Raw genomic sequence first — 15,711 nt, forward strand, 5'->3', positions numbered from 1 at the left:
AGACGGCTGACACTGTGTACATTCTGTGAGTGAGATCCCACCCTGTATGGGCAGGTTGAAAACATGCGGGACAGCCCCTCCTACTGGCTGTAGTCTTTAGCCTCTGGCCAGAAAATCCTCCGATGACGCAAAATGACGATTTTTGCGTCATCGGAGGATTTTTTCCAGACAAAAAATACATAAATCTCTCGTCTCAGGGGGATATGAGGGTGGAAAGCACGGTAATTCGAAAATACTACAGGTTTTCTACTAATACAAAGCTTAATGCTAAATCCTGAAGTATCCCTTTAATTCCACTTTTCTATTGTACTTAAAGGATTGCGCAATACAAATAAAAATATCAAATCATATCCTTTGTTTCGATTTTGAGATTTAAGGATGTGCAGAAGCCACCATTAGGACGTCAAGCCCTGCCCATGTTACTGGTAATGAAAAACACTTCCCTCTTCACAACAGGAAAAGGTCTTTAACTATTTCTGTATTAATTTTTTTTTTTTTTTGATAAGGAGGGGCAGAAAGGATGCCACTAGGCTTTACTAATTATAAAACTCATCTCATTTTGATTGGAAAGGAAATGCTGGAAAGAGTAAAAGTGCGAGGAGAAACAAAAGCAGAGGAGAGAGGGTGGAAAAGATGAAAAAGCATATCAAGTAAAGAGTGTTCTATCACCTTGGAAAGGGCTGGAGGCCTGCTGGGCCAATGTCAGGTGCTCCTCGCTCAGGTGGTATACGGGCTGGTGCTGGTTGATCTCCACGCTGGTGCACACATTACTGTCTCCATGCAGGAAGAACGTGAAGGAGCAAGACAGGTGTTCTCTGAGTAAGAAAGAGAGAGAGAGAGAGACAGGTGCTTAAGTTAAGCATGTGTATGTGTATGTTAAGTATGTGCTTCAAAAAGAGAAAAAAATATATATTAATTGGAGACTCAACAACTAAGGACATATCATTGATTGGATTTTCTTATGTATTTAACTGCCATCTGATGTGATCATTACAGGCCTAAGAAAAAATCTGATTAATTTGTAACTAAAAACAGTGTTGTCAATATTTCAAACATGTTATAAACATCACACATCAATAAGATGCAATTGTCTGGTCTTTGACCTCAAGGACTGTTCTCTTCATGAATGCATTAGGCTCTTTAATTTATGTAAAAGGACAATAACACTTCTAAATTAGTCATACTCAGAGCTTTGTAAAGCCTGAGCTCTGTGCACATAAGTCCAAACTACACCAGCTTCCTAATATGAGCTTAAAATCCTTTGTTCCACAGTGCATTAGGGTAGCTCTGCTGATCTGGAATCATCGCAGACATTAAAGCATCTTAAAGCAAAAGTAGTCCATTGGCAAAATTGCTTGACCAGAAATTGTATTTCCATGAAATGCCACTGCATTATGCTTTAAAAGGAAACATTTGTAAAATAAAAAAGTTCCTGCATAAATGAATTATGCTTGCTACGGCAATTGTTGCTATTACTATTGCTCATACTTGGGAGTTATTTAAATATTTCAGTGATGCTTTGGATGAACAATATATAAAAGTGCCAATATATAACAGCTTTTGACTGCGCCTCACAAGCTCAGCTTCTTGTTCGTCTTCTCACCGGAACACGCACAGCAGCGGAGCAACACATAGCAGCTTGTGATTCGGTACGCTGAAGAGGTGCATTTCTATGGTTAGCAACTTCTATGTTGGGCTTGTTTCAACGGTGAGGCACTTGAACGCCGTAGCAACGGGCTGTTTTTGTTTTTTCTGCTTTTCTCCCGCACCCCCCTGCAGTATCTGTGCGCCCCACACTTTGAAAACCACTGATTTAGAGAACAGAATATCACAAAGTCTTGCTTTTCAGATTTTTTGAGCCTAGGAACAACCCAGAACATCTAAAGCCGGGTTCACACTGCACGATTTTGGCCACAATTTGGCTAAGACAAATTTTGTGAATCCTAAAAAGTTCCTCTGATCCTAGGGTAAAGTCTTTGATCGCTAATTTGACATGTTCACCAACAGCCGAGTAATGACCATTGCGATCAAATCTTACCTCCTCCAAAATGTGAGAAGTTGAGGCGCAGTCCAGCAGTGTGGCTTCTCCTACGACAAACGTCAAATCAAACACCAATCGGAGAGCAAACCCAATGACACAATTAGTGAGACGACAACAAACCACCACTTGCTCCACACACACGTCTTCGTTTTTTAAGAAAAGCAATGATCAAAATAAACGTTAAATATTGTTTTTGTTTGCTAGCCACAATTTCTATATCCCGCATTTAAATTCCACTCACAGTCACCAAACGTGTCATGGGTTGACGTAAAACCCTGGATGAGTCTTTTTGCACGAGTCCATTTTTTAACATGTCTTGACTGCCGAACAGTCTGACATTAATGACAACTGAGATCCTACAGTGTGACATGGCTTACAGCGGGGATCATATTCGTACAATCTGACAAGCAACAATCGTAAAGGACAATTATAAATCGTACAGTGTGCACCCGGATTTAGTTCCACAACACTTATTCTGGATATATAAGAAAGTGTTTATGGATGTGTCTCTGGTCCAGCCATTGTCCCATACAGTGTTACTGGGCCTCATTTATGAAATGAAGAGAAATCTGTGTAAGGCTGTTTCCACGTAAAAACTTGCCATTTATCAAAATAAACGTAAGCAGTGGCTACGTTCAAATCTCATGTCAGGTCTCAGCTCGTGTATGCAAGTAAATTGCGATTAATCGTGCAGCCCTAATTTATATCTACTTATTTTTCATTCTTGTTTTGTTCTGAATACCGTTAAATGTAAAGGATTTTTTGTGGAGTGAGGAGGGAAATAGCCTCACTTGACTATAGTGTTTATAATGTTTGAAAATGTTTCGTGTTATTTATCGGTATTTAATATACATACATACAATTCTGAGGATAACAGGTGTTTTTGGAGTAAAATCAATTTCTCTTTCATGAGATTACTTCCTCTCCTAGGGGCGAGGCTTCTAAAACGTGAATTTTTAGGGGCGTGATATTCAAATGACGATTGTATTTAGCCGGCACATTTATCAACGTCCGATCATTTGTACGATGGGATTGGCAGCATACGAATGTTTCATGAATCACACGTGAACCCTGTCATAAGATGATTTCTGCGCTTAGATCTTTATGTCTTTAAGTAGTTTTTACGTTAGATAAATGAGACCCACTGAGAGCAGCTTTATAACTATGGTCATTAACCTGAAAAAGTCTGTCCGAAAAAACAGGCAGTGTGCCATCAATATGGACACCTACCAAACATCTGCATTTAGAGTGAACCATAGAAGAGGATTGGCCACTAACCCACAGAGAGACACTGATTTGCAACTACGTAAAGCCTAAACTGAGTAAACTTGCCACACTGACCCCAAGCACTACAACAGCTCTTGGTCTTGCTAGGGGAGGATGTTTTACAGCAGGCTGCCCCCTGTAGAGATATTAGCACAACTGCGATCTGACGTTATTTTAGCTGCACAGGTCTTAAACGTTCTCAACAACAATGCACACAAAAGGAGGCTCTCTGAGCGAGCTCAATCCTGCTGCACCATCAGATTTGATCACATGGTCTACACACAGAGCGTGCTCAATAACAGCATGCTCCTGAAGTTCTCTATTCAGCGGCAGACAGAACGATCAGTGTGTGCATCACTGACCAGCTCCAAAACAAAAACGTGACCTATGACCACTTTTCCTGCACGAGTCCACACCAGTCCAAAATTAACACTCAACAAATGAAAATAAAAAATTTTCTTTGGAAATGAGAAAATAAACAGAGCGACACGTATTGGGACATCTGCATCTTCAGACAACATATCCCTTTGTGGCCAATTCATCATCAGAGGTTTAACTAAGATTAATCCTATTTCACCTTCACATTATTGAGACAGAGCTTAACCAAGGGACTTTATGGTTGTACTTATATGATTCTGCAAGTGGCCATGCTTTTTGTCACAAATATGCAAAGAAAAACAACTAAATAAAAATACATAAACAGTTCAAAAGTGTAGGGTCAGTAAAAAATTAAGAAATTTATACTTCAGAAATGACGTCAAATTGATCAAGTGACAGTAAAGACATTTATATGTTACAAAATATTTCTATTTCAAATAAAATTTAACTAAATTCTGTTCTGTTGAACTCAGCATATTAGAATGACTTCTGAAGGATCATATGACACTGAAGACTGGAGTTATGACTGCTGAAAATTCTTAATTTTTAAATGATATTAATTAGGGCTGGGTATTGACACAAATTTCACAATTCGATTCGATTTCGATTCAGAAGCTTGCAATTCGATTCGATTACGATTTGATCTATTCGATTCAATATCGATTATTTTGGATATCAGGTACAATACATTGCAAATTTTCTCAGGGAAAACAAATCTCTTAATGTTGTAAACCATGGGAGTCAGTTGTAGCCTATAGGCTTCATTAGCCTACTATAATATTGAAGGTAAAAATTAACTGATGTATACAAACACTTAAAATACACTTTTATTTATTTTTATTTTTATAATAATAAAGTTATATGAAATTATATAAAATTTTAAATGATGGCTGTCATAAAAAACTTTCCAGATTTATTCAAACATGCATTTAATATTGAAGAACATTAAAAATTATAATGAATATATAATATGGTGCATATATTTAACAAAATGCTCCTCAGTCCTCTCTAGAGTTAACTTTTCTAGCTGACTAACGAGTTAATGGTCACTGGATATGTTTTTTTCTGAGGTAAATGTGACGTTACATGACATTGTTTACTAACGTCTTTGCACGGTTGAAACACTGATTGAGCGATTCCATGAGACATGATACGGACTTCGATAAGTTGTACTCTATCTTTTAACACACTTTCAGATGCTCATTCGTGTTTATTTCGCGCTGTAACTGGTATTATTAAGGCGGAAGAGTTGCTTCCGTTGCTTCGTTGCTTCTCTTGAGCTGAGCTGCATCGGAGCGATCTCACGCCACAGCGCCAAAACGGTAATTATTTTTTTGAATTTCATAAGAAAATGGACGTAATTTGAAATCTGAGACTTTGTTTCATATCAATAATAACAAAGCACAAAGATTATTGCGATTTATTGGATGGGATGTGCGCAACAATGATCCATTCATTCATCAACTGAAAACAGGATGACTAATCGATTCTTGGGATTTAAGAATCGATATTGTTTCATAAAAATGAGAATCGATTAAAATCGAGAAATCGATATTTTTTACCCAGCCCTAATATTAATATATTTGAAATTGTTTGTAGAATATGTTTGATCAAAAAAGTGCAGCCTTGGTGAGCATAAGAGACTTCTTTATAAAACAAACAAATGTTACCGACGCCAAACTTTTGAATAGCAGTGTATTTTTAACAAACATAACTGCAAAACAGTTTTATGGTCCCTGCATCAGTCAACCGATGACAAAAATAGAACTCTCAGGACAGCAGCTACTCCTGATGACACTAGCTAATTATGATGACCGCGGATTTCATCTAAAAAGCAAGAAGGGAAGAAAAGAAAAAGAAGAGAGATCCCAAACAGCTAACCCAATGAGGTTAGCTGAGGTTTAGAGGGGAAAATTAGCAGAATGAAAAGCATTAGCAACAAACAAAAAAGTAAGAACAGCTTGTGGTGAGAAAAACAGCATGAGAAAAAAAAAGAAAACGAGGGGTAACATTCCACAGTTGTTGTAGTGTTGGGCTGTTACTGACTTCCTGAAAGCAGTGGCTCTGGTCAGGGCGTAGCAAACTCCTACTAACAAAACCCACAAACACACTTCACATCTAAATTCAACGACTTTACACATGCAGCACACCCAGATACAGGCAAGCAGGTGGTGTAAGTGGCCCTGTGGCCAAGTCATCTGAAACGCCTCTGTCTAAGCATCCAACATAATTCACATTTAATTTCCATTTATCATGCAGAATGTTCAAAGAGCTACAGGATAAATCCTGCTTCAGTCATGTGAGTGTGTTGATATTATTAACTAATAATAAAAGAATTAAAAAGTATTTTCCTAATTAAAATAATAAAATATAAATATTAGATGAAATACTTGCCTATTAGATGAAATGTTGCTTTGGCAACTAAATTAATAATAATTTTAGTACTCCAATTTAAACTAAAAATGAAATAAATAGAAGTAGAAATTATAATTAAATTAGAAAACCCAATTATAAATTAAAAAACAAATAAAAGTTACTAAAACATGAAAATATAAACAAACACTATAATGGTATATAAATAATAATAAAATAATACTGGAGTGTTTAACAGTGTAAAACGAGAGATATGTAAAGGTTGTCAGGACAAACATCACAAATTCAGACATTTACTCATTTATATTTTTATCTTTGGATGAATATTCCTCTAACATGTCACATGTGTCTAAACCACATGACTAACTGTCTGTCTTCTGTCACCAGACCAATAGCAGTAGCAAGATCAGGTGATCAACTGAAGGAACATGTCGTTACACAGCCTCTCTCCAAACCAGACCCCTGGAAGACATCAGCCACTGTATCGAAGTGCATTACTAACAGCAATGAGTTTACCACAAATAGAGAACTGAGACTCTCTGAAATACCTTCAGATTAAAGCAGTCGACCACAGAGCAATGGCAGTTAACACACAAACATACACGGTCTACTGCATCCATCAAAGATCCTCCCAACAAAGCCTTTACACACGCACACACACACACAGAGGACATCCTCTCACTCATTCATAATGTGTGGCCTTTAAACGAAGCGCACAGTCAATAACAGAACTTAAAAAGCCTCTAGATTAGACAAGAGCTCATATTCTGCATGCTTTAAATGTTTGCCTCATAATAACAGCTGAACAAACCTGGCTAGACGTTTCTCAAACAAAATGTTAGTTAGTCAACAGTCACTTATGCTAATTAAATGTTTATTGATCTTATGTAACAGGCTTTCACTAAATACAAAGTCAATGTTCTAACTAAAAGAGGACCTGATTGGCTCAAAGCCATAGAGTCTCTCAATCTTGGCAAAAATTATCACAACAGCCACAAAGGGATGGGTTTTCAATTATGCTTTTTTAAAATAAAACTAATAAACAGCAAACAATTAATAGCGGTGCTCCCTAGAGTCTGTATTTGGTTTTTAAAAAGTGAAGCGAGTAATTTCTTAGCAACAAAAATCAAGACTTTTTTTAAAACAACTATGATGTAGACTGATTTTAAAGAGCAATATGTACAGGTGCTCGTTTTCTTTGTACATTTGTGCATGTAAGCTGATGAACATCTGCTTCTTGAGCCAACAAACCCCTCCAAAATGAGCCATTACACCCTGTCTTCCTCAATATACCACCCATAAATTCCATCCTCAAAATTAAACTTTATAGGAAAAGGGACTTTCCTTAATAAACATGCTTTTTGAAAATAGGGGGAGGTGCCAGACCGGAGACCTTGGAACATCTCCACAGATTGTAAATCTATTCACTGCAGACACCCTCCACACACACTCCTTAGAGCAAAGAAAGGAGCTTCTGATGAAGTCAATCTACGGGGTCAAGGCCAGATTGCAGTGAGCATCTGTGGAGAGGGAGAGGAGATAGAGGAGAATGAAGAGATACGAAATACCAGAATAAAAATGGAAAAAAGAGTTGAAATTTCAGCATTCACCATTGATATCTATGACCAGTGTGTAGTGTCAGTAGTAGTGTGTGAGTGGAGAACAGGAATGGGAAGTGAGAGAGTAGGAGTTCTGGAATGTCAGGAATCTCACATCAGTCTCTTGGAACTGAGCTCTGAAAGCAGCAGAGAGGAGCTGGGAGCTGTAGCCTGGGCAGGGTTCTAAATTTACAGCAATCTTCTGGACCCGCCCTGAATGATCCAGATTTACAACAGTGTGTTTATCTGAAGCTGTTCAGGAGTCAAGTGTAGAAAAATGGTTATCAGACGATATAACGATGTAATCTGGACATTCCTTTGAACTTGAACATGAAACAAGGACAAAATGAAACAAGGACTGTTCCTATCTCATCCAAATTGCAACAAAATAGAAAAGATCGAGACAGATTTTTTTCAATGTACACATTTTTGTGGAAAATCCCCAGAATTATGTTCAATGTGGTAAAAAATTGTTCAACTGAGCACTAAACTCTGACTGGTAGTTAAAAGAATTTAATTGATCCAAATCTTTAAAGTTGGCATGAAATGGAAATTAACCCTACCTATTTTTTTAAATGATCTGGGGTCCGTGTACTTTTTCGTTCATTCATTATTCTATTTCGGAATGAAAGATGAAATTTAAAAAAGGCTGCAGCTTGGTTTTTTGTTTAAAAGAAAAAAAGCAGAAATGGCTGTATTTTGTTTTCCAAATGTATTGTTGTCATCAAATAATAGTATTAGAAAATTGGACGCCATTTCCGATCGTTTTTTAATTTGTAATATTTATTTGTACGTTTATTGTATTTCATTTGACTGATCCCATCTTTTTTTTACCCAGAAGTAAATTACACCATCGTGTGAAGTCATAGATATATACCATGGATATATACACTAGATGTCGCCTATATAAATAAATGAGCAAAACTTGGCCACAAAATATTTAATATTCAATTATTTTAATGATCACAATTAAAGTTTTAATTTTATTAAATTGAACAAGCGCAACATTCAGCATTCAATCAAATATTCTAAAAGATGTATTATTAATAATGTTATTTCAACATAATATCTCGTTATTTCGACATAATATGTGTCTCATATCTCTCACGGAGGAGCGGGAATTTTCTTAACAATGGTAAAACGCACATCAACCGATCACTTGTTTAGCGTTCATGTAAACACTACATTCAGATTTACCGATCGGAATGAATTCAGTTAGATTGAAACAAAAGCTGTGCATGTAAACAATGAATGGCGACTGCAGAAAGCAAAAGCCGAATCCCGGACATTTTGGACGATCTCGCCCGCCGGACAAGTCCGGGAAAAAAGAGGATGGTAACCCATTCAGCTTTCTCCTACTACTCAGCTTTCTCCTACAACTCAGCTTTCTCCTCAGAACAAGAGCCTGCTAGCTTAGCTTCCAAAGAAAGACGGCTGACACTGTGTACATTCTGTGAGTGAGATCCCACCCTCTATGGGCGGGTTGAAAACATGCGGAACAGCCCCTCCTACTGGCTGTAGTCTTTAGCCTCTGGCCAGAAAATCCTCCGATGACGCAAAATGACGATTTTTGCACGACGGTGTAATTTACTTCTGGGTAAAGATAGGATCAGTCAAATAAAATACAATAAACGTACAAATAAATATTACAAATTAAAAAACGATCGGAAATGGCGTCCAATTTTCTAATACTATTATTTGATGACAACAATACATTTGGAAAACAAAATACAGCCATTTCTGCTTTTTTTCTTTTAAACAAAAAACCAAGCTGCAGCCTTTTTTAAATTTCATCTTTCATTCCGAAATAGAATAATGAATGAACGAAAAAGTACACGGACCATCTGGGTACGTTCTGGTAATTTGATTTTCTACTTGAAAAGAAACGAGAAACAAGAAATGGTTAGATTTTAGTTTTTTACGTTTTGTTTAATAAAAAGACAAGACTTAAGAGGTTCGTATTTTTGGTTCAAATTTAGTTTATGCTTTAAAATTAGTTTTGAATGTGTGGGCGGCCCTGAAACGGCCCTTTAGTCAATAATTTAGGACGCAGTGTGAGCTCCTGCAGTGAAAGTACATACAATTTGTCCTAAACATGACACAAGCTTATATTAAGGGCTTCAAAATAACTGGTAAGATATAGTTAACAAGTTTAAAGCAGCTTGCCCTGTCAGATGCTCTGACAGATACTGTTGCTGACTGACAGATAAATACTTGCGCTGTTTAATGCGTTTGAGATGTGGTGCTTTCCTCAGTGCTTAACTTACATTTCACAGGTATATTCTCCATTTGTAAATGTTAGAAAGTCAAACAAATATGTTCATTTCACTGTCAGGAGAGGACAAGCCTTCTGCAAGTGAATCTCCGCTAAAATTCAAGCTTCCGTGAACGAGCACCATGCATGCGCGCCATACAGACGGCGCAAAATAGAATAGTAGCGCAATAATTCTGACTAAAATATACATATTGCTAAAATATTTGTTGTTGGAGACAATAAATGTGCCATGTGTGGAATTTTAAACCTACAAGTATATTTGTATGAAAGTGACCATTATAATGGGGTAATCAAATGCAGGCTAATATAATTAGTTTGTGCTTTTGTTTTTATTTTAATTTTTAGTTTAGCCTTTAGTCAATTTAAAAACAAAAGCATTATTTTTGTTTTTAGATTGTAATGTTACAATGTTAGAATGTAATGTGATTTTAACCACCTTTTTTGCACATAATATATTGCATTGCCTACATTACATTCACTATATTTGTTTCCATATCCTTCAATATCAACATCGCTTGTAGGATATCATTGGGCAGGATGTGAATTTTTTTTTTTTTTTTATAAATACAGATTTTCTTTATCCAAATCGAAAAACGTAGAAAGTACCAAGATATATATCGTATATTGCCATTTAACCAAAAAATACAGAGATATGATTTTTGGCCATATCGCCCAGCCCTAGAAGGTACACAGACCCGAAATGCCTCGTAATTATCTTTTCTTTTTTTAATCAAAACATCACAACTGAAACTTCCAGTGAACCAACAGATTTCTCTCTAATGTTTTATGCCGGATAATAATTTAGTCCAGATCAATACTGCCCCTTTCTTACAATCAACTGTAAGCTTGCCTTCAGATCTGTCTCCATTCCAACCAAGTCCCGACTTACATCATTTTATTGTCTGATAATCTGTTTGACTTGGATGACAATACAGAAGAAAATCTGTCGCTACTTCTGTTTCATCTCTTTCATTTTAATAAATGAACAAGCATTAATTTGGGGACTGGATTAATTGAACTTTGCCCCAATTCTGCAGAAGGATTCTGTGTGGGTCTGGTCATGACCGAGACAAAGAAACAAGGGACCTGGTGTGGAGACATTCATCCTTTTAACAGTATAGTTACAGCAAGTTCATTCATAATAGATAAACACACCAGATCACATGCCGCTTCGCTCTCTGTGGAATCCCGTTGCTGCATCTGCTGGTGTGTGAATACTTTGTGACAGTTGTGTGCAAACCTCTATAAAACATCCTAGCATGTAGTTTGTCATAGATGTGTATCTCAAGGGAGACCATGCATGCATTTCTGCATACAAATGATTTTGTGCCTATGCAAGCACATGATTTTATTACATGAGACTTCTGTGGGTGTGTACAGATGTTCAGAAATGTCTGTGGTTTCACTCAGGTAGGTATCGTGATGGATATATTCAGCGCTGCAGCCGCAGTCTGTCTCCTCCGCTGCCTTGCTAAGCAAATAGAAAAATCACAGATGCATCTTTGATACCATTTACAGTATGACTGCGACATTACACCACAATAATTGTTGAGTAACGTGCAGTGACGTGCAGGGAATGCATCATATTCTGCACTGGCTCACGCATCACCCGGCTCCCCTGCGAGCACTGCCCATAAAAGAACACACTGGATCTGTGGATTAACCATGGTAACAGATCTGCTGCTCACACCCACCATGAGAGAGAGAAAGAGAGTGCGCACGATCACAGCTCTGACCTGTATGAAGGATGATGTAAGCAGCTAAAACACATCGGGTTTGGTTACAGAGCAGCACCGTGTGACAACACAGCCAGCCAATGGGAGAACCGCCTAGTGACTGAGCATAGTTACACAAACACACACACACACACACACAAACTACACAGAGCTATATATGGCTGGAGTGTGCTAGCCATTTCAAAATAAATAAATAAAAAATCTAATAAAACAAAACAAGTTCCCTGGCATTCCTCAGAGCCTAGCTTCTGAGCTCCCTTCCACACAGATCCTCTAATTATAGGGAAACCACAAGACACTTTTGCTCATATGCAAGACAACACAGCGCAGAAAAGAGAACAGGAAGGGTTTGGGTTTATTCACAAGCTGGAATTCTTTTTAAAAAAACCTGCGGGGAGAGAGAGAGAGGGAGAGGAAGCCAGCGGCGCTGCAGAGGCTGTCTGTGTTTTCCGTGCGGAAGGATTTAGAGGGCGGGCGTCAGGATAAGCAAAGGTGGGGACAACACAGACCTGAAGTCTAACAGGTTTACTGAGGTAATCCCTCAAAAGAGAATACAAGTGTGTATGTGTGTGCTGCGAGTATGGATCCACTCCTTAATTACACTTTACCTAATCTAAACATTCAGTGCACAGGGGTTAAAAACATAAAATGCCAAATATCACAAAATATTATAAAAATACAGTGAAAAAAAACAGTAATATTGTGAGCAATTACACTTCCTTTGATGGCAAAGTTGGGATGGGTATCATACGACTTATTGGTTCGGTACTATAACGGAATTCTTATCAGGTTCTTTGTGTTGATGCACTTTTTACAGATGTTTGAACAGATTGCTTGTCTTTCCACACTTACAAGCAAAAGTCTTGTTCCATTCGTGGCAATGAGCATTGTCTGTATCAACTCTAGTGAAGTGTAACCACACTTTTGTAGGTTTAGTTCTCTCTGCCACTGTCACTAATTAAGCAGGGCTTTCGTGTTGTGCGCGCTGTAGCGTGCGAGAGGCACAGACTTCGACGCAAGTGAGACCTCTCTTCTGGATTGTGAATAGGCGAAAACACATCATAGACAAATGTCTTAATATTATAGCAATTAAGAAATGGTTGGTAAAATAACATTTCCAAGACAATGTTTATGTAGCAATAAACAGGAAATTTTCTGAAATTCTTTAGTACCAAAAGCAGAACTGATTACACTGGAGCTTATTAATACTACAGTCTTTCGCAATTTAACCCCGAGGCCAATTAAGTACTGGGTTTCGGTACCCATCCCTAGTCTTGAGTGTCACATGATTCTTCAGAAATCATTCTAATATCCTGATTTGCTCCGCAAATCACAAGTTCTTATTATAAATTTTGAAATAATTTCCAGAAAACAATTATTTTTTGTGGAAACGGTGATACACCTTTTCAGGATTCTTTGAAGAACAGAAAGTTCACAAGGAATTTATTTGAAAGAGAAATCATTTGTAACTGTCATAAATGTCAGTAAGTACATAAATGTCTTCACTGTTACATTTATCAATTTAATGAGTCATAGTACAAAATATTAATAAAACATAAAAATAAAAACTTTTGAACACAGGGTAACATTTATAGTCAATATGCCAATAATTTAATAGCTGAAGACAATCAGTAGATTTGATGATACATAATGAAAAACAAATTTCTGGATATATGAATCATGCACAATGTGACCAGGGATATTAATAAAGTTATTTAGGTTAATTGTGATTGTTAAGAACACAAGAAATTATTTTTAACAAGGGATACACTGACTAATTTTTTTAAACACGGATTAACATTTTAGGCAATTATTATATACATGCTATGGCTGATGTAAAATGTACATTATTGTGTCCCAAATTCAAAATATATTTTTTAATAAAATCACTTGATGCTACAAAATAATCAACTAAATAATATATCGTATGAAAATTGGACAAGTTTTGGCCAATCTGTGATGCACTGCTAGTTTTCCATTTATGAGTGGAGGCCTGTGATGAATCAGATGTGTTTTGAGATTTTATGGCATGCAAGAACCCACAGCCATATTTGTGACAGGTAATATCCTCTAAGGGACACATGTGTGTTCTGCTATGGTGGTTCTTCGGGGACAAAATTAAACACCTGCTTGGTGGAAAAAAATACACATGTTTAAGACTTGAACACAGCCACTCACTGAGGGATTTGGCACTAAGAGAGACACAAGCGAACTTTGTGAATCAGTGTAGCAGCTAATCAACATCCAAGCCCATTACTACACAGTGTTCCCCGTTCCTCTGCGTGGCCTGTCTGTAAGTTAAAAGGCTCAATGAGAACCGATTGAGAATCAGATCCCTTCAGTTCATATTATCTTGTCGTAGGGATGCAGGGACTGAAAACTCATACAAGATGAACACTTACATTAAGAAGAATCAGATTTTGAGAGACATTAGGAGTCATGAAGTAAAGCTGACCACAGACCAGTGGTTGAACTCCACAGAAACTCTCAACACAAAAACATCATGCGCTGCTTCGACATTAAAGGTGCAGTAGGACATCTGGGAAAATGCTAATTTTAGCCTGATAGCACTAAAAGCGTACAAACCACCGTTCCAGCAAATCACTGTCCAAAGCCACGCCTCCTGAAAGCATGAACGCGCACAGCCGAGAAGACCGGAGACAACGTTACTGCAATACATCATGTGTCATTCACCAATGAGAAAACTTTATAGTAGTACAGTTAATAACAGTACTACATACAAAATGTAAACAAATTCTTAAAACCAGAATTAGATGCAGCAAGTTTTCGGTTTGTTTTAGCTAGCAAACCTTTTCAGTGTAATATTTCTTGCATGTCAGGGGTTCATCGATGAGAGTCTGGTTGTTGCTGCTGCTTGCCTGCCATTCTCGCTCTGTCTGCACAGCGTATGTGAACACACTGATGACTTATTATGTCTGCGTGCTGTGAACAGCCTGCGCAGCGGTACTGAATGCAAACACACATTGACCGACAAGGAACATGCTATAGGACCGTTCGGACAGAACGCAACGATTTAACGAACATTCTATGGTCCTACGCCACAGACAACATATATTTATAAAAATATATTTAGACCACTTAACAGAGTGATCGCTATAAGGATATGAGGAGACTTTCAACCAGCATAACAAAAAAATGTCTACAGAGAATCACCAACAACACCATCTTGGAATGTACACAACACAACCATTCAAAAGTTTAGGGGCCATATGATTTATTATAAGAAATTAAAACTTTTATTCAACAAGGATGCATCAAATTGATCAAAAGTGAAGTTTGATAAACATTAAATTCAAACAATCAGAAAAAAAAAATAAAAAATTCACACAAAAACTATGCAACAACTATTTTCCACATTGATAATCATAAGAAATGTTTTTGAGCAGCAAATCTGCATATTAGAATGATTTCTGAAGGATCGTGTGACACTGAAGACTGGAGTAATGATGCAGAAAATTCAGCTTTGCCATATCAGAAATAAATAAAATTGCAAAACATTAAAACAGAAAACAGTTGTTACAAATGATAACTTCATGATATCAATGTTTTTAACTGTATTTCTGATTTTTAAAAACGCAGCCATGGTGAGCATTAAAGACTTTTCAAAAACAAAAAAAAAAGTATAATGTAAACAAGAATTTTGAAAGATAATGTAAACAATTTCACAAATTTTTTAACGATAATGTACACGAGAAACAAATGTGTTACAAGCTCCACATCCAAATTCCACCATACCTTTGCTTCTAACATCTAATGGAGGGAGTCTATACATTTTATCAGTTTACGACAAGAGAGAGGAACAAAGAGTTAAAAGTATATAGTAAATATTCAAGTATTCAATTAACAATTAATGAGTATGTAAGCCGTGTTCAGCACGTCGAGCATGGTCGTAATCATTTGGTTTCAAATGCTAGAGGTAAAAAAAAACTGAATCTTCAACATGCCATCTAAAGGAAACTACTATTAGAAAGAGGGAAGGAGGGAAGGAAAGTGTCTGTATGAGTGAAAAAGTGTAAGCTAAAG

General features: G+C 37.0%; 1 protein-coding gene across 2 annotated transcripts in view; it reads right to left on the reverse strand.

Annotated features, from left to right (window-relative positions):
- Positions 1 to 15,711, reverse strand: part of med13a (mediator complex subunit 13a) — an 88,070-nt gene that overhangs the window by 42,059 nt on the left and 30,300 nt on the right. For both annotated transcript variants that reach the window (XM_081354830.1, XM_081354831.1), the window contains one exon: positions 670 to 815. In XM_081354830.1, the coding sequence (XP_081210956.1) occupies positions 670 to 815 (146 nt within the window). The remainder of the gene's footprint in view (positions 1 to 669; positions 816 to 15,711) is intronic.

The sequence above is a fragment of the Scardinius erythrophthalmus genome (assembly GCF_964197995.2).
Source record: "Scardinius erythrophthalmus genome assembly, chromosome: 23".
In the NCBI taxonomy this organism is placed as follows: Eukaryota; Metazoa; Chordata; class Actinopteri; order Cypriniformes; family Leuciscidae; genus Scardinius; species Scardinius erythrophthalmus.